Source organism: Salmo salar, chromosome 09, assembly GCF_965601325.2.
Source record: "Salmo salar chromosome 09, fSalSal1, whole genome shotgun sequence".
NCBI lineage: Eukaryota > Metazoa > Chordata > Actinopteri > Salmoniformes > Salmonidae > Salmo > Salmo salar.
The window spans coordinates 126,965,319-126,983,200 of NC_138299.1; the positions used below are offsets into that span (position 1 = coordinate 126,965,319).

Genomic DNA, 17,882 nt, shown 5'->3' on the forward strand with positions numbered 1-17,882 from the left:
CATCTACGTAATAATCTATAGCCAAATGAGCTAACTACAGTAGCTAGCTAGCGAATCTGGTCCCGGTTTCCAGTGATTTATCCTGTCAGGTGGCTAGCCTTGCTAATTGAATGGATACGACCTGTGCGCAAAACATTTAGCTGAAGTTAGCAACGTTTTAGAGCCGAAAAACCCATGCATCTTAAACACTCAATCCTACAATCTTAATATCTGTTCCATTAATCTAGCTGGCGTAACATTTGAGTTACGGGATGGAGGAAGACTAAACAAGCTTTCAATGGGGCAGAATAGATTCGCGTTTCTATCCAATTATGAGCGAAATAATTTAAACAGTACAAATACAGGATAACGTTAGAATTCTTACAATAGTTAGTAGTATAATTGAATAACCAAATTGTTAACTGGCAACCTGGAATAAAGTTCCTTTATTGACTTACAATAGTTAGTAGTATAATTGAATAACCAAATTGTTAACTGGCAACCTGGAATAAAGTTCCTTTATTGAGGGCTCTCAAAAGATACATTAATAGAAATTTATTTTTATTTCTTCCAACAAAATAAAACTATCCTTCCTCCAAATACAGACTTGTAGAGGCATGGTACTGAGCAGGAAGAGATAACAAAAAACACATGGAGTAATAAAAGATGCAAAACAATACTTATACAAAAGCTTTTCCTTATTTCATCAATCTGGAATAAAAACAATTCTCTACTTTACCAGTTCACACAACTCGCTTTTATGAGCTCAATATCAAATAAGGACAAACCGATATGACTACGGACAAACTCATTAACTGCCTAAAACAGACATGGTCAAAATAGGGGTGAAGACTGTAGGGATGACGGTTTGATGTGGAACATTGTCCATGATTGTGGTGGCTGTTTAGGTTGCATGCTGAGCGGTAGAAAAGCACAGCTTGAGGGTGTATGGGTACGGGCCAGCTGAAGAGACAAAGACAGAAGGTATTAGAAAACCGCAATCACCACCCTACACCATTTGAATAAACAGTGAAATGACTTTTTAATACATAGGCTTAGTGCTTAAACACTTACTTGCGTTCTTCATCTGGTAGTGGTTTATCATGGACAAGGCCTCCATGGCGTCGTTGATGGACTCCCACTCCAACAGCCCTGAAGAGCTGCGCTCACCTGGACCTGCACCTAATAAGACAGCCCAACTCAGTTTAGCACCACTGTCATGCATACCAAATAGTATGTGGTTTCAAAATGACATCTAAAATGTACACTTACTCTTTCCCGTGAAAAGTTTGATGTTTGCAGGGGCTTTGACACCAACCTCTTCACAGATCTGAAAAGAACAAGAGCGCGGTCAATTGATGATCTGTTTTGTAGGCACATTGGGTCTTTATTTCACTGCTCCCTACATAAAATGGTTCACCAACATGCTTTGGGACTCACCTGAGTGAAAATCTCTACGGACGAGTCTGGCTGGGCGTTGAAGAAGTGCAGGACGCTGCTGGGGTGCTGAATGCGGTTCTTGGCAGCCTGTTCTGGGGAGGTGAAGCGGTTGTTGCGGGAGCCGTGGAAGTCCTTGAAGCTGGTGCTGCCATCCTCCAGCTCGTAAGACTGACCGGGCATGATGGCCTGCTGCTTAGACACACTGCAAAGGGAAAAGAGCATTAGACTCAACTTGTACAAGCCTCACAGAACAGTCACTTATTATGGCAAGAGGCAGCGAATAAGATTAAGCACTAACTTTACATGACAAGGCACTGAATGAACAGGCATTTCAGATATACATCTTACCAGACGTTGAGCTTCTGTCCAAACAGAAAGTTGTTGTTGAGGTGAGTGATGGCCCGGTCCACAGCGTAACAGTCTCCCATCTCCACCATGGCTGCTCCTGGCTTACTCTTCATAAACTTCACCTGAGTAGGGGACCAGATATTTGGAGTCACTCAATACCAGCAGGCTCTTGTTGAAATAACTGCAATGGCTTGCCTCCTTTCCCTCCACACTTACCCGCTCCACGTTGCCGTAGAGACAGAAAACATTGAACACCTTGTCTGCATTCATCTTGGCAGGCTCCAGACCGTAGACCATGACTACAGGGGAGTCTGCGTGGGCACTGTACTCGCCAGGGGGTGGAGGGGGAGGACCGTAGCCAGGTCCCCCGCCGTAGCTGTGTGCCCCCCCTCGTCCCCTCATGGGAGGAACCATGCGACGGCCCTCGCTGTAGTGTGGGGGCGGTGGGGGGCCATAGCCGCTTTCGTCGTATCCATGGTAACCGCCAGCTGGGAACACAAGGGACCACAGACTCAAACAGGAATCACAGCTTGATAGGGACAAAGGGTAGACATGCCAAAGAAGTGGTCAATTTCACCATGACGAAAACATTTGGTTTTGATGAAAGGTTGGCACATTCCATTATCAGGTGAGCTAAGAAAATGTACCACACCACTTCGCTGCCACTGTGGGGTACCCATTTTTAGTCATACATTTCTACCCGCCACCTGCACTTTGCAGGTGAATTTAGTGTGAGGAGAGCACTAAAGGGCCAGCACGTGTGCGTCCCCCCTGGGCCTAAAGCCTTACCGTACTCTGGAGGGTGGTCTCCCAGCAGAGCCGGCGCTCTCACGCGCTTGTTGGGGTTGGCACTCCCATCTTCTGAGATGTGATGAAGGCAGGAGGCAGAGGAAGGAAAGAGGGGAAGAAGAGCGATAGATCATTTGGAAAGAAACAGGACAACGCAGCGCAGTAGCGGATGTTCAGTTAGAATTAAGGAGAGCACACAAGACGACCTCCACATCTAGAGAAAGCACACTAACCGTAACTACTGAACAAAAACACATCTCCATAGTATATCTGCAGGTTCAGTCATGGCATTTTGATGCCAAAGGTTGGATAAGTTTCTATCACAAAATTAATGTTAAATTAACAAACTGCTATTACTACAGCTAAGAATGAATTAACAAATGCTAACAAGTAAACAATCCTGAACGCTAGATAAAGCCTCCATTTTAAACGTTTTAGCATATGGTATAAGGGAGAACGAGGTGGGTGAGAATGAATCCAACAGAAGTCTGCAAACACACCTCCAGCATTGCTCCCATTGCCATCAGCTTCTGCATCTGTACAGGTACACATCTCATACACATTAAATTCAGGCCAGATCGAACACATGGATAGTTGATACAAATTCAGAAAAGCATCACTGGTGCACTTGAAAAGTTGGACCATTTCAACATGCTACAATTTAAACTATTTTAATACATTCAGTCCATTATCTCCATACCGTAACTAGGATATACAAATAAGAATGGCACATTTCTATTCTACCTACAAGTCTCGAAAAATTAAAATACTACATATAGCCCCTTAGTGGAGAGCCACCCAAACACCAGCTTTATTCAGACAAGTCATTCAGAGGACAAAATGCCCACAGGGAAAGCACTACAAGTCCCCTCCAAGGGGAAATATGGTGTCACTGAGAACAGGGAGAGTGGAACACCATATAAAAGACAGAAAAATAACAAAAATACCTTAAAGGACGACAATATCATAATATATTTTTGAAGACATCCCGAGTGTAAGAAATGGAACATGTGTTGTGTAACAAACTGGGGATCAGTTTACTTACAGCATGGATATATTGGGGGACAAAGATTGAGGCTGGAGACACTGGCTGTTATTTGGTAGTGGGTCCATTACTTCTCTCCGTGTTCATTTCATCCTTTCACTCCACTCCCCTTTGGATGAACATTTCCACCTTAGTCGCATTTCTGCCCCTTTTTTGTGGCAATTTCCATTGTGGTTGGTGGTCCACTCTCCAAGTGTCTTATCGAACACACGCCAATGGCAGGCCGCAAAGCAGCCATTTGGCACATATCAGACCTGGGTCCTCATTAGGCGCAAATTGCCAGACCTGCGTCACATGGAAGGTGTTACACAGGTACTAAAAAAGGTCAAATTTCCACAAAAGAGCTGCATTCAGAAAAAGATGGAGAAACTAGACAGGGATGCATGTTGCAAGAACAGTAGAGGGAGGAAAGGAGGGGGGGAGAGAAGAGGCAAAACGGAACACCCGACTCCATGAGGTATGCATATATGGGGAGAAAAATATGGTCTGTCTGAATGTGCGTATGCTTGTTCATGTTTGTAGTGTCTTCATCAGTTGTCTGTTGTATTCCTTCCCATGTGACTGGCTACAGCCTGACAGTGATGGTGCGAATCATCTATGGAGTCAGTGCGGCAACAGGAGTGGAGGGTTTTGAGTAGTGTTTGATATGTTAAACACCAGGAGCAGGGCACAAGAGAGCAAAAATCACCTGCACCACCAAAGACAGGCAGGTACAGAGAACAGGACTGTGTAGTCTTGAGCAACTGGTTTGTATCAGTATGGTTCCTCTGTTTTGTGTTTGTGTGAGCATGCTCATCACTACGGGTCTCTGGATGTTGTCTTTATAGGGTGGGTCTCCTGTGGGTCTCCTGTGGATGTGTATCAGGTGATGACTTGCAGGTGAGATCTGGGTGATGGCATGTTTCAATGTGTCAGGCATGTCTTGCTGGGATCTCAAAACTGGGAGGGTGTGGAAAGCACAGCTTAGTGCCAATGTACCAGCAACCAAACCCCCCATGGAAAATGTGTCATGCCATAGAAAAGGTATAGGGGATGTCTTCGTGGCTTTGGAGCTATGTGTCCTTATTGACGTAGGAGCGGTGAGGCTGCGGTGGTGTTGAGAGTAGTGTTGATGGCAACAATGTGTCTCCGATGCATATATGGAAATGTGTTGCTCCAAAGTGTTCCGACGAGAAGCTAGAGGGGCCTTTGTTTTGCAGTATGGTCTATGCTTAAAGTAGCCTGTATAGACGTACAGATCTATACATTGACAAGTGCACTGGGAATGAAAGGAGCAATTGGCTGTCAGTAGACCCAGCTTCACAAGAGACTCAAGTGGGTATCTTTGCTCAGACTACCTAGTCTTAGAACTTGATGTATCCATGGGCAATGCATCAGATTGGTTGCCATGGCAAAAATAATACAGAGCACTCAGTATGTATAAGTATATTTTTTACACAGGCATAACGTTACTGTATCAGACACTGCTAAGAAGCCATCAAGCAGATATTCAGACAAGAATGTAAGACATGAATGGATCAGTGGTGAGATTGACAAGCAACATCCTAGTATGCTTCCTTCTCTCCCAAGGAATGAGCAAAAAAATGACTGCTTCGTCAGGTAGTTTTACTACTTCACCAAGCTTCAGTTGCGAGTCAGTCATTGTCAAACTAGAAGAGATGCATGCCAGAACTCACAGGACCTTGATTTGGTACCCTTAGTACCCACATACCATTAGATCTGATAACACTGGGTTAAGGAGGTCACTTCTAAAAAATACATTTTATCAATAGGTGTACAAGTAAAAAGCTTGAGCAATAACTGTAGTCTCTAGTGAAGAATATCTGGCCATTCAGCTGCTCCTCTCATCCCTAGTGTGTCTAGCTGTGCGACGGACGGTGTATCACCAGCACTTCAGTTATAATGCCACTGAAATGGAGCCCAATACAAGAGTTAACTAATTCGCTAAACCAATATTACAGCTGGTGAGAAAGATAGCAACCCAGCCCTGCGACCATTTGAAAGAGTTGGATATTGAGCTGGTTAAAGGAGCATTTCCTGTGCTCAGTGGCATTACCTCTGAAGGTCTACCATCCAAACCCCCCTCCCTCCCCCACAGTGGCAGTAAGGGTGCTGGTATTGTCAGCAAGGACCACAGATGGCTGTGTGCGTTACCTTGACCACTCAGGTTGGGGTTGGTGTAGTCCCAAGTGTCTTGGTCATTCTTGAACACATTGAGACGAGTTGGCTGTGGGAGAATATTCAAATTAATTCCATCAAAGCATTTTTCAAAGTCCATTTCATGGAACACTAGAAGCCCTTCAGAGCTATGGATGTGCATGTTCCTCTACCTTGGCATATTCGATCTTCAGGGTGCAGCAGCCAGAGTAGATGTCTGCCCCGTTGAGGGAGGCCTTCGCCCTCTGTGCACTCTGCACCGAATCAAACGTGTTGGGAGTCAAGGAAAGGACGTTGCAGACTACAGTTCTGAGAACAGCACCTCGTGCATACAACATAACACGTTCCGGTAATTCTGGAGCTTATTGCACAAACCCTTGTTTACAAGTCTTTGTGCTAGTACATTAAAAAAAAAGAAATCGGGTAAATAGTCTAGCAATCATCACATACAGTATGTGCTACAAACAAACTACATGTTCCAGAATGCAGGTTGCCTGACATGGTATGTAGAGACTATGTCAATTTAAAATTCCAGAAGTTTTAGTTTCACCAAGGATTACCCGAGAGCATGCAACTGATTCACAAAAATACTTAATTTTCAACAACAAAAATGAGCGGCAAAGGATATTCCACCATGGCCTGAACACCATTCTTCCGGAAGATGACAATCCTCTGGACGGGGCCGCAGTTATTGCAGACCGTGTAGAGCACATCCTGTAGACAAGTAATTCACATAATCAGAAATAATATTGAAGTACACAGCACAACAGAATCAACAGGTTAGGTAGAGGTGGCCAGCACTTTACCGTGGTAACGGGGTAGATTGGGTTCATGATGGTGAGAAGTAGCACATTGTTGACACTTCTAGAATCGTCCGGGTCGCCTGGCCGGGAGATCTTCTGGCTGGTGGAGTAGTTGACAAAGGCTGGGTGCCCGGAAATGTAGATCTGGTTGTCATTGGCATACGTCACAGCAGTACACGACCCATTCAGATCCTCGTACTCAACCAGTGCTTGACGCTTCTTGGGCATAACCACCACATAGCTGTAAACAAAACAATTATATTAATAAAGGACGCATAACCAAGTCAAGAGGACACGGTTTCTTTACTTGCTTTGCTTACAGACCAGAGGTGACCTAGCCTCCCCTGGAGTGCTTCTGGGTGAGCTGGCTTTTGTTTCAGCACTGCTCCCACCCACCGGATTCTAGCTGCTCATCGGGAACTTCAGCTGAATCAATTGTGTTAGAACACAAGCCTGCACACCCAGAAGCTCCGCTGAGGTAAAGATAGCAATCACTGATTTAACAGTAACCAACTATAAATGGTTGCATTGTGTGGAGCAAAATTTTGACCGTGAAATGTGTGCATTGTAAGTGAAGTAGCCTGGGTACCAGTCTGCTTCTGCTTGAGCCATTTCCCTGTTGTCATGAAGAAGAAGAAACATGCAGATATTTTTTTTTAAAGCAGACAGTTACTCAATGTGCATATTCATCACCTAATAGCTCCAAACTCCTGCAGAGCCTCCACAAGGTCAGCCTCCGTAATGCCGTCCACCAAGCCCCGCACATGCACAACTGGAGAGGGAAGGGTCTTATGTGGGTCATCATAGCCCTCCTGCAAAAAAGAACGGGCCCATTATCTCCATTCAAAGACTCAATCATGGACACTTACTGACAGTTGTGGCTGCTTCTCGTTATGCATTGTTCTCTCTGCCTTCTTGCCCAATAGTGTTTGTACCATGTATTATGCTGCTGCCATGTTGTGTTGCTACCATGCTGTGTTGTCCACTTAGGTCTCACTTTATGTAGTGTTGTGGTGTCTTGTCGTGAGGTGTGTTTTGTCCTATGTTTATTTATAATCCCAGCCCATCCCTGCAGGAGGCCGACATCGTAAATAAGAATTAGTTCTGAACTGACTTGCCTAATAAAATAAAGGTTAAATAAATTCAAGCAATAAACTCATGTTTCCTATTTAGCTCATAGCATGCTTTATAAGAATTGAGGACTCCGATGTATGTAGCTAGCTGACTAAACTCAATTACATGGTAAAATAAATTGAGTTGAGTAGAGACCAGGCTTTGCATAATTCAGCACCGACTACATTGATTCATCCAAGGTCAATACTTAAAAATAAAAACGATGAAAGGCTTACCTGGTACCCATGTCCTGTTGCGTGCTGAAATCCATACTTCAATAAACGTTAACCAAATCCCCCGACGGCCGAATCTCAATGAACGCCGGTGGTTGTAACGTTAGTTTTTTTAACGTATGGATTTCGACAAAGGCACGCAACCACAGAGGCTAAACACATACGTACACGTTTATGTTTTATTTAACTTAAGCAAGCCAGTTAAGAACAAATTCTTATCTACAATGATGCCTACACCGGCCAAACCTGGACGACGCTGGGCCAATTGTGCGCTGCCCTATGGGCCTCCCAATCACGGCCAGTTGTGATACAGCTTGGATTCGAACCAGTGACGTCTCTAGCACTGAGATGCAGTGCCTTAGACCGCTGCTCCACTCGGGAGCCCGAGTTGAATCGGATAAGAACTTGTTCTTAACTGACTGTCCTTGTTAAATAAATAAACTTAGTCAGAGCTGAATTCCACAAAGCCTGCTCTCTGCTAAACTGTTGGTGGAGTTCAAACTTCCTTCACCATGGAGTTTAAATTTGGTCAGCTATTATGGTGTAATTACAATCCATTCTATTTCCAATCTAAACTCGATTTTATTCACCTTGGCGGGAAAGATTAACATTACCAGACGAAATGTCATGAAGTAGGGGGGGAAATATTCAGTTTAAACTATTGGGAATATTAGTGAGGAAATGTATTTTGTTATCCCTAATATTACGAGAACATGGCCCCCGATAAGGTGCATTTTCTGTATAGCACTTTGAGATATCAGCTGATGTAAGAAGGGCTATATAAATACATTTGATTTTCGAGAATGTTAAAATATCGACTAGGTAAAGTAGCAAACTAATTAGCTCGCTAGCTAGTTACCGGCTACATCAAAGAACGAGTCAATGCATCTTACTAGGTTCATTTCAATTTAACACACCAACTCTTGTTCGTTGCCTGGCAAAACGACACCGCTAGGCTAGAACAAAGCAATAACGCTACCACTAGCTAGCTACCATATGATTTGTGGCATGGCCTGAATTGCACCCTCCCATTCATTCAAACGAAAAAAAGGCCAGCTAACGTTAGCTAGACAACTTTTGGAAAAACAGAACCACCTAGCCAGTTAGCTAACTAACTACATTGAGATATGTTTACTCCACTGACAATTTAAGCTAAACATAAAAACAGACCGAAAGGTATTCGACCAAAAAAAAGTTTAACATCGTGGAACAAGGGAAAGCGAGGTAGCTAACGTTGCTGGGTGCAATATATTTTTGAAACGCCGCGTCATGAGTATGTGAGATTGTGTTATTTAAAGAGTACATTTCAATGCATGTGCTTAAATGCATTTAGTTATATCACATAAATCAGCATTCATTATTTACCGTTGTCATTCCGTCGTTTGTTTTTAGTCTTTTCGTTGCCCTACCGCCTTCGTAATAACGGCCTGCCATAGCCATGTTGTCCCAGTTAATAAGGTTGGTAGCAGTGACCGTATGAAATGGACGGGAAAGTATTGAAAAAGACCCACATGGGCCCGCCTTGAAGAGTCCGCTGCGGTTTCCAATTGGCCTAAAAGGCACGTCAATAACGTCATCACCAATTTAGGACCAGTTAAAATGCACAACACACGAGCGTTTCTGAATATCTTATAGTCAGAGCTCAAGCCACTACTACTGTATTGATCAGTTATCTGCAAAAATAAAGTTAAGATAATCTTTATTTCTACAATAAATAGAATTTCAATTTAGGCGAGTGATCTAGGTGGTTACAGCGTTTTGAGAATGGATTTTAATCAGCAAGGTTGAAAAGAGCCAAGATTACAAATATACCACAGCTATGGGCTGTTTTTATGTATGACCATTAGTTAGGTGGGGTATAAGTTTGAAAATGAAAACTTATTGACTGCAAACCATTTTTCATGGCAAACATACCATGTAATTTCCTTTTTCACTATAAAACATCTCCATGTAAGACATTCTGTAGATGTTCCCAATGTTCAAAAGAATAACACTGAATTAATGTGTCGATTTATTCCAAAATCTGCCAGTGTCATAAACCAGGGAAAGCAACATTTAAAGTATCTTACAGCTCTTTAACGCAATGCCACACTGAATATAGTAGATAAGAAATAAGAACAAATACACATTTATGGTTCACAAATCCCACTTCTGAAATTAGCTATTTGAACTGTTTTGACACACACAAGAGTCATTTTAGGAATGTGACATCATGTAAGGCATGCATGGTTAGATATGAAGCTAATCCTGTAGAGTAATTATACAGCATCAGAAAGGTAGGGGTAGATTCTATTCAATGCAGGGAACAAAGACAAAACAAATAGCTGCAAGGCTAAAGCCAGTTGGTTGGAGGGGGATGGGGATGAGTTTAGTCTTCAAATCAATCTTCGCCTGGGGTGGGCCTCTTTCTGGCTTGGAGATCTGGAACGACTGAAACAGACAGTGAATGGTGTAAGTACAGGGCAGACACAGCATGTCCAATCAACAGGCAGCCCGGCATCCATCTTGTCCCAGCATGTCCACTCAATAACTAGCCCAGCACCCATCTCAGAACCAATCACAGCTCCAACCCTGCTGGCCCATAATCAGTGGTATAAAGTACTTGAAAATACTACTTAAGTATTTTTACTTAAGTGGTATCTGTACTTCACTATTTATATTTTTGACAACTTTCACTTCACAACATTCCTAAATAAAATGTACTTTTTACTACATTTTACCTGACACCAAAAAGTACTCGTTACATTTCGAATGCTTAGGATGACAGAAAAATTGTCTAATTCACACACTTATCAAGAGAACATCCCTGGTCATCCCTACTGCCTCTGATCTGACAGACTCACTAAACACATGCTTCGTTTGTAAATTATGTCAGTGTTGGAGCGTGCCCCTGGCTATCCAAGTCATTTTCTATTAAGGTCTCTTTACTTTTACTCAAGTATGACAATTGGGTACTTTTTCCACTCTGTCCCACTACAACCAGTTTGCCTTGGTCAGGACACTTTATAAATACAATACATTACAGCTACATTGTATACTGCCAACTTCCACTAATTATATAACATGTAGGGAGGGGTACCCTAATTTTGCATAATTAAATCAACAAGTGAAAGTTCCAGAGGTCAAGGAAATGGAGGAGCTGGGTGTTGAGACTGGGATGTTTTAAAGGGGGTTTGAGGTGATAAAACCATCCCTTGCATTTTCACACAATGAAACAAAAGACCAGGGTAGGATCTGAACTATGAATTGCACCCAAAACCCTAAACAAACACTGACCAAATAAAATAAACTAGCCTTTTGCAAGCACACGTCTTCAGACTTCAGACTCATTGCAAGCTCACAGAACAGGGCTCCGGGCAGCCGAGCGGAAATGGAGGAAAACTCGCCTCCTGCGGACCTGGCATCCTTTCACTCCCTCCTCTCTACATTTTCCTCTTCCGTTTCTGCTGCTAAACCCTAGGAAGCCCTTTGCCACCTTCTCCTCCCTCCTGAACCCCCCCCCCTCTGCGGATGACTTCGTCAACCATTTTGAAAAGAAGGTCGACGACATCCGATCCTCGTTTGTTAAGTCAAACGACACCTCTGGTCCTGCTCACACTGCCTACCCTGTGCTTTGACCTCTTTCTCCCCCCTCTCTCCAGATGAAATCTCGCGTCTTGTGACGGCCGGCCGCCCAACAACCTGCCCGCTTGACCCTATCCCCTCCTCTCTTCTCCAGACCATTTCCGGAGACCTTCTCCCTTACCTCACCTCGCTCATCAACTCATCCTTGACCGCTGGCTACGTCCCTTCCGTCTTCAAGAGAGCGAGAGTTGCACCCCTTCTGAAAAAACCTACACTCGATCCCTCTGATGTCAACAACTACAGACCAGTATCCCTTCTTTCTTTTCTCTCCAAAACTCTTGAACGTGCCGTCCTTGGCCAGCTCTCTTGCTATCTCTCTCAGAATGACCTTCTTGATCCAAATCAGTCAGGTTTCAAGACTGGTCATTCAACTGAGACTGCTCTTCTCTGTGTCACGGAGGCTCTCCGCACTGCTAAAGCTAACTCTCTCTCCTCTCATCCTTCTAGACCTATCTGCTGCCTTTGATACTGTGAACCACCAGATCCTCCTCTCCACCCTCTCCGAGTTGGGCATCTCCGGCGCGGCCCACGCTTGGATTGCGTCCTACCTGACAGGTCGCTCCTACCAGGTGGCGTGGCGAGAATCTGTCTCCGCACCACGTGCTCTCACCACTGGTGTCCCCCAGGGCTCTGTTCTAGGCCCTCTCCTATTCTCGCTATACACCAAGTCACATGGCTCTGTCATATCCTCACATGGTCTCTCCTATCATTGCTATGCAGACGACACTCAATTAATCTTCTCCTTTCACCCTTCTGATAACCAGGTGGCGAATCGCATCTCTGCATGTCTGGCAGACATATCAGTGTGGATGACGGATCACCACCTCAAGCTTAACCTCGGCAAGACGGAGCTGCTTTTCCTCCCGGGGAAGGACTGCCCGTTCCATGATCTCGCCATCACGGTTGACAACTCCATTGTGTCCTCCTCCCAGAGTGATAAGAACCTTGGCGTGACCCTGGACAACACCCTGTCGTTCTCCACTAACATCAAGGCGGTGACCCGATCCTGTAGGTTCATGCTCTACAACATTCGCAGAGTACGACCCTGCCTCACACAGGAAGCGGCGCAGGTCCTAATCCAGGCACTTGTCATCTCCCGTCTGGATTACTGCAACTCACTGTTGGCTGGGCTCCCTGCCTGTGCCATTAAACCCCTACAACTCATCCAGAACGCCGCAGTCCGTCTGGTGTTCAACTTTCCCAAGTTCTCTCACGTCACCCCGCTCCTCCGCTCTCTCCACTGGCTTCCTGTTGAAGCTCGCATCCGCTACAAGACCATGGTGCTTGCCTACGGAGCCTTGAGGGGAACGGCACCTCCGTACCTTCAGGCTCTGATCAGGCCCTACACCCAAACGAGGGAACTGTGTTCATCCACCTCTGGCCTGCTCACCTCCCTACCTCTGAGGAAGCACAGTTCCCGCTCAGCCCAGTCAAAACTGTTCGCTGCTCTGGCACCCCTATGGTGGAACAAGCTCCCTCACGACGCCAGGACAGCGGAGTCAATCACCACCTTCCGGAGACACCTGAAACCCCACCTCTTTAAGGAATACCTGGGATAGGATAAAGTAATCCTTCTAACCCCCCCTCCGCCCTAAAAGATTTAGATGCACTATTGTAAAGTGGTTGTTCCACTGGATATCATAAGGTGAATGCACCAATTTGTAAGTCGCTCTGGATAAGAGCGTCTGCTAAATGACTTAAATGTAAATGTTACCTTTGGAGACAGTGGCAGAAACAACATGTACAGAGTAGCGACGGATGCTAGAACTCGAAGACACACTCGGAGGGTCTTGAAGTCTGATCTCGTCAGCTCTCCTTTCTCACCCTCTCAGAAGCTAAGCAAGAGGCCAGGCTCTGGAGGGAGGGGGCCTTAACTTGTGGACTTAACTCGGCTCAGCGTTCAAGTCTGTGGTGCGTGGGTTCTGGGAGGGAGTGGGGTGGGTGGAACAACTGTGTACGCGCGTAGGATGGATGTCTCGTCGGACGACCTCTTTAACCAGCGTGGCGCAAGCTGATTTCTGGTCAGCCCTTTTCACCCTCAGGGAGGACGTTAACACAGCAAGGATGACCCTGGTCAGTGCTTGTGCAGTCAGTCGACTCCCCACACTCTTTAAAAAAAGGCCTGATGCGAGTCACTGGAGTCTGATCAAGACAGATTTCTCTTTTGGGTTTTTGAGGTTCTCGCACCCTCTGAAGCTAATCAAATTGAGGCTGGATCTGAGGGAGAAGAGAAAAGAGAAGAGCCCCGCTCCCCCAGCCGTCACCCAAACAGCCTCTCTTTCTCGGAGTATAGGCTCATCAGCGACTCTCTGAAGCTAATCAAGGTCTAGCCTGGTCATTCTAGGAGAGGGACCGCCAAGAGAAAAGAACATTAAAATCAGGTATTTGGAAAAGATAAAGGGGAGGGGGGTTTGGGGGTGGGGCAGTGTTCCTCAATCTAGCTTGGGGTGCATTAGAGTCCCTGACTATTTTTTTCCCCTCCCTGGCCCCATCTCCAGCAGCAGCCATCTCTCTGATGAGTTGTCGCTCTGTGCGTTCTGAAAGGACGACTCCGCAGACTTCGGGTGGAGGCTGGTCTGAGGGGGGCAGCTACCCACGACTTACCTGATCACACCTAGCCCTGTCTAACAGATAGCAATATACCTAAACTTAAGCTGAGTGAATGTGGAGTGTCATCTCTGAAAAATGTAATTTTATGATTAAGAGGGGGGAGGGGGGCTTCCAGCACATTTGCAAAACAATATTCCAAATCATCCAAATGAAGTATAATTAGCAGTATTGTACAATATGGGCTACAAGACAAAGACGATCATTTTAAGTCATGGCATTTACACAGTACAGAAGCAGCTGTGAAGGTATGGGTTGACAAGGCAGAGAGCTTACATATTCCTCTTATGGCTGGGAGAGTGGGATCTGGAGAGAGAGCGGGACGTCGAGCGCCCAAAAAGACATGGGAGCTGAAACGCGCATCCCAACTCCAGATGGGATCCATAGACAGGACAGCTTTCAAGAGGAAATTATTGTGCAACTGTAATACACAAGTGGCTTACCTCCTAACAGATGTACTGGACTTGGACCACACAGGGAAGCCAGACCTAACATGGAAGTGGGAAGTGTTTTAAGTCTTTCAAGAAAATGACCTGTTTTGAAGCTAATAGATAAATTAAATGAAAACAATCATATGAATACATTTGCAGGAACAAGAGGTTTGCTCAGAATAGAAATGTAGACTATACTTCCTATAAAAATAAGAAAAATGCAATGTCATCAGCATGCAAAATTAACAGTTGACAATTACCTCTTCCTCTGTCTGGGATAAGATGGGGAGCGGTGCCTGCTGCTGTGTTGTAGGAGAGAGATCAGTATCAGCACAGGGAGAGGTTTGAATGACAGTAGCAAAAACCCTGTTTACTTACTGGTCATTGCTGCGGGAACGGGATCGATAACGGCTGCCACGTGACCTGGAGCCGGAACGAGACCGTGATCTGGAATACAAGAAACAGGCTGTGATGTCTCTAATACAGGGTTTGTCTGTGAAAGGTGGGTCGCCAGCTATGAGAACACATCTATAATCACACACTATTTCTACTTAATTTGGATCGGAGGACAATTTGGCTCACGGGAGGACAGTCAATTTCTCATTTGGGTCTCGAGCTGAAAAGGTTTAAGAACCCCTGCTCTGATATATAACCACAGTAGTGAAATATAAAAGAGGACGGCATTGCCCCTAAGCAGTTGAGACGAATCCAACCAGGTCAGCAATATTGTCTGAGCTTAATTGTTTCTCAATAACATAGTGACATTTTTCTCAAGCCTAGTAATACTGCGATGTAATAAGAACAATGTTGCATAAAGGGAAAACTATGCAGAATTATGACTGCTACTGGCAGTATATCAGAGGCAGCCAGCAGATATTGGGCAAGAAGAATACCTGCTCCGACGACCTCCACCCCTCTTGCTGAAACGTTCGCAGTTGTAGGCATAGTGGCCCCTGTTCCCACACTGGTTGCAGCGGCCTTGAGGGTCAATGTGGTGATTGCTGGGGTGGTCATGTTTGGCCTTCCGTGCCAGCTCCACATGGATCCTAGAGCCCCACACCACCCTGAGGTAGGGAGAGAGTGCTTAATATAGTGATAATAGGGTTTGAAAGGAAACATGTAATACTGGGCAAACATCTGCAAGATTATGGCCTGAATTACAACAATATGCCAAAACTGAACACACACCACTTCAACTAAAATATGTATGTATAAACTGATGTGAAAACATTATGGGCTGTTAAATGTGTAGGTCAATATAAAGTTACTCACTTTCCATCCATGCCTTTAACGGCGTCTTCTGCGTCACGGGCATCCGCATACTCCACAAAGCCGAAAACTGGGGGCCTGGCCACCCAAACGCTGCGTAAAGGGCCATATTGACTGAACTCCCGCTCTAGGTCACACATAGTAGCGCCGTTGACGATGTCCCCAACATAGACCTTGCAATTGGTGTTAGGTGAAGAGCTGTGAGAAGACGAGTGATATGACATCTTCCCACCTGAGGAAAGAGGGAGAAACTGTCAACATCCGAAATGAACCAATTAATTAGCTAAAGTTAGTTAAAATGGAGCTGTGCTTGAGAGTATGAAGCTAACTAGCTACTAATATAAATAGCATAACTAGCTAACATTAGCTATAAATACAAGTTACCGGGGCCTAGCACAAGGGTAGCAGCAGGCAAGAAAACAACTAGCTAGCCAGGGGTGTATTCATTACGGATACCGTTTACCGTTTAAAAACCAAACGGAAGTTAACAGAGCAAAACAAGAGTTTCTATTGGACAAATTCATGTAGGTCCATCGTCGTTTCGTTCAGTTTGCTTTCATATAAGAAACGTTTTGCAACGGAAACGGCGTAATGGATACACCCAAGCTCGCCATTTTAGTGAATAACGGGGTATTAACTATCTCTGACAATGTTTCATCCTTATTATACAGTGTTGCTAGACATTTTATCGCTAGTGACATACTCAATAAATTAACCAGAGACGATACAGCTAGTAAGATAACGTTGTATCCATCTTCCTTATAAAACTAGCTTGTTACACTAGATTCGATATCAAGTAAACAATGGCGTCCGCACGTTTACCTTTAACCCCACAATTCCGCGATTGATTGATCAGCCTCTGCTCAAGTTACAGAAATAAAACATTGGCGAAACGTCTTAAATTATTTCTTATTTTCATTACTTATTTTACAGAATTTCAAAATCTTCACTAGCCAACAAACATATTCACTGTTCTCTGTCAGACTACCCGTGCAACAACTCACTTCCGCAGTAATGTGGCCCACAACAGTGAGGTCATGTGTTGTTTTTCTGACACAGGTTTGAGAGACGTCTTGAGTTTTTCCCAAAATGTTCCAGATATGTATTAGTTTTTAGATATACTGAACAAATATAAATGCAACATGTAAAATGTTTCATGGGGTGTAATAAAAGATCTCAGAAATATTCCATTCAGTAAACACTTTACAATATGCACAATATTCCATGCACACAAAATCTTATTTCTCTCTAGTTTACTGTCCCCCAACACAAGGTGCACCTGTGTAATGATCATGCTGTTTAATCAGCTTCTTGAGATGCCACACCTGTCAGGTGGATGGATTATCTTGGCAAGGGAGAAGTGCTCACTAACAGGGATGTAAAAAATGTGCGCACAAAATTAGAGAGAAATAAGAGAGATTATCAGGTCTGAGACTAGCCACCCGGACAGCTGATGAAACTGGGTTTGAACAACGGAAAAATTTCTGTCAGATACCGTCTCAGGGAAGCTCATCAGCGTGCTCTTCATTCTCACCAGGGTTTTAACCTGACTGCAGTTTGGCGTCGTAACCGACTTCAGTGTGTAAACGCTCACCTTCGATGGCCACTGACACGCTGGAGACGTGTTCATGGGATGAACCCCGATTTTAACTGTACCGGGCAGATGGCAGACAGCATGTATGGCGTTGTGTGGGCGAGTGGTTTGCTGATGTCAACAGATTATGGTATGGGCAGGCATAAACTACAGACAACAAACACAATTGCATTTTATCGATGGCAATTTAAATGCACAGAGATACTGTGACGAAATCCTGAGGCCCATTGTCGTGCCATTAATTTGCCGCCATAGCCTCAGGTTTCAGCATGATAATTCACGGCCAAATGTCGCAAGGATCTGTACACAATTCCTGGAAGCATACTCATCAGACATGTCACCCATTGAGCATGTTTGGGATGCTCTGGATCAACGTGTATGACGGCGTGTTCCAGTTCCCACCAATACCCAGCACAGCCATTGAAGAGTAGTGGGACAACATTCCACAAT

General features: G+C 44.7%; 2 protein-coding genes across 7 annotated transcripts; both read right to left on the reverse strand.

Moving 5' to 3' along the window:
• Positions 1–483: 483 nt before the first annotated feature.
• On the reverse strand, positions 484–9,411 carry LOC106612607 (heterogeneous nuclear ribonucleoprotein L). Of its 2 annotated transcripts, XM_014213927.3 has the most exons (14): positions 9,273–9,411; positions 7,255–7,373; positions 6,565–6,802; positions 6,387–6,472; positions 5,932–6,028; positions 5,756–5,828; positions 3,057–3,092; positions 2,557–2,628; positions 1,984–2,255; positions 1,768–1,889; positions 1,420–1,621; positions 1,252–1,309; positions 1,054–1,161; positions 484–942 (listed from the first exon to the last, which is right to left on the reverse strand). In XM_014213927.3, exons 1-14 carry the CDS (start codon positions 9,345–9,347, stop codon positions 884–886), a joined length of 1,617 nt encoding a protein of 538 aa, XP_014069402.1. In that variant the 5' UTR covers positions 9,348–9,411; the 3' UTR covers positions 484–883. The 2 variants fall into 2 exon arrangements, with proteins under 2 accessions (XP_014069402.1, XP_014069403.1); XM_014213928.3 differs by lacking the exon at positions 3,057–3,092.
• Positions 9,412–9,905: 494 nt separating this feature from the next.
• Positions 9,906–16,890, reverse strand: LOC106612606 (serine/arginine-rich splicing factor 7). Of its 5 annotated transcripts, none has more exons than XM_014213926.3 (7): positions 16,661–16,890; positions 15,842–16,070; positions 15,463–15,633; positions 14,948–15,016; positions 14,830–14,868; positions 14,582–14,626; positions 9,906–10,337 (listed from the first exon to the last, which is right to left on the reverse strand). In XM_014213926.3, exons 2-7 carry the CDS (start codon positions 16,060–16,062, stop codon positions 10,283–10,285), a joined length of 600 nt encoding a protein of 199 aa, XP_014069401.1. In that variant the 5' UTR covers positions 16,063–16,070; positions 16,661–16,890; the 3' UTR covers positions 9,906–10,282. The 5 variants fall into 5 exon arrangements, with proteins under 5 accessions (XP_014069401.1, XP_014069396.1, XP_014069400.1 ...); XM_014213921.3 differs by having other exon boundaries at positions 14,830–14,871; XM_014213925.3 differs by having other exon boundaries at positions 14,830–14,871; positions 16,843–16,863.
• Positions 16,891–17,882: the final 992 nt, after the last annotated feature.

Excerpts from the sequence above, each read along its gene's own strand:
- LOC106612607 (XM_014213927.3), bottom strand. The coding sequence starts at position 9,347 with ATGGCTATGGCAGGCCGTTATTACGAAGGCGGTAGGGCAACGAAAAGA. Across the intron at positions 2,629-3,056 it reads CAATGGGAGCAATGCTGGAG|AAGATGGGAGTGCCAACCCC; the intron begins GTGTGTTTGCAG and ends ATCACATCTCAG. Across the intron at positions 1,622-1,767 it reads GGACAGAAGCTCAACGTCTG|TGTGTCTAAGCAGCAGGCCA; the intron begins GTAAGATGTATA and ends TTCCCTTTGCAG.
- LOC106612606 (XM_014213921.3), bottom strand. The coding sequence starts at position 16,062 with ATGTCATATCACTCGTCTTCTCACAGCTCTTCACCTAACACCAATTGC. Across the intron at positions 14,872-14,947 it reads CGTTCCCGCAGCAATGACCA|CAGCAGGCACCGCTCCCCAT; the intron begins GTAAGTAAACAG and ends CCTACAACACAG. Across the intron at positions 14,627-14,829 it reads TATCCCAGACAGAGGAAGAG|GTCTGGCTTCCCTGTGTGGT; the intron begins GTAATTGTCAAC and ends CTTCCATGTTAG.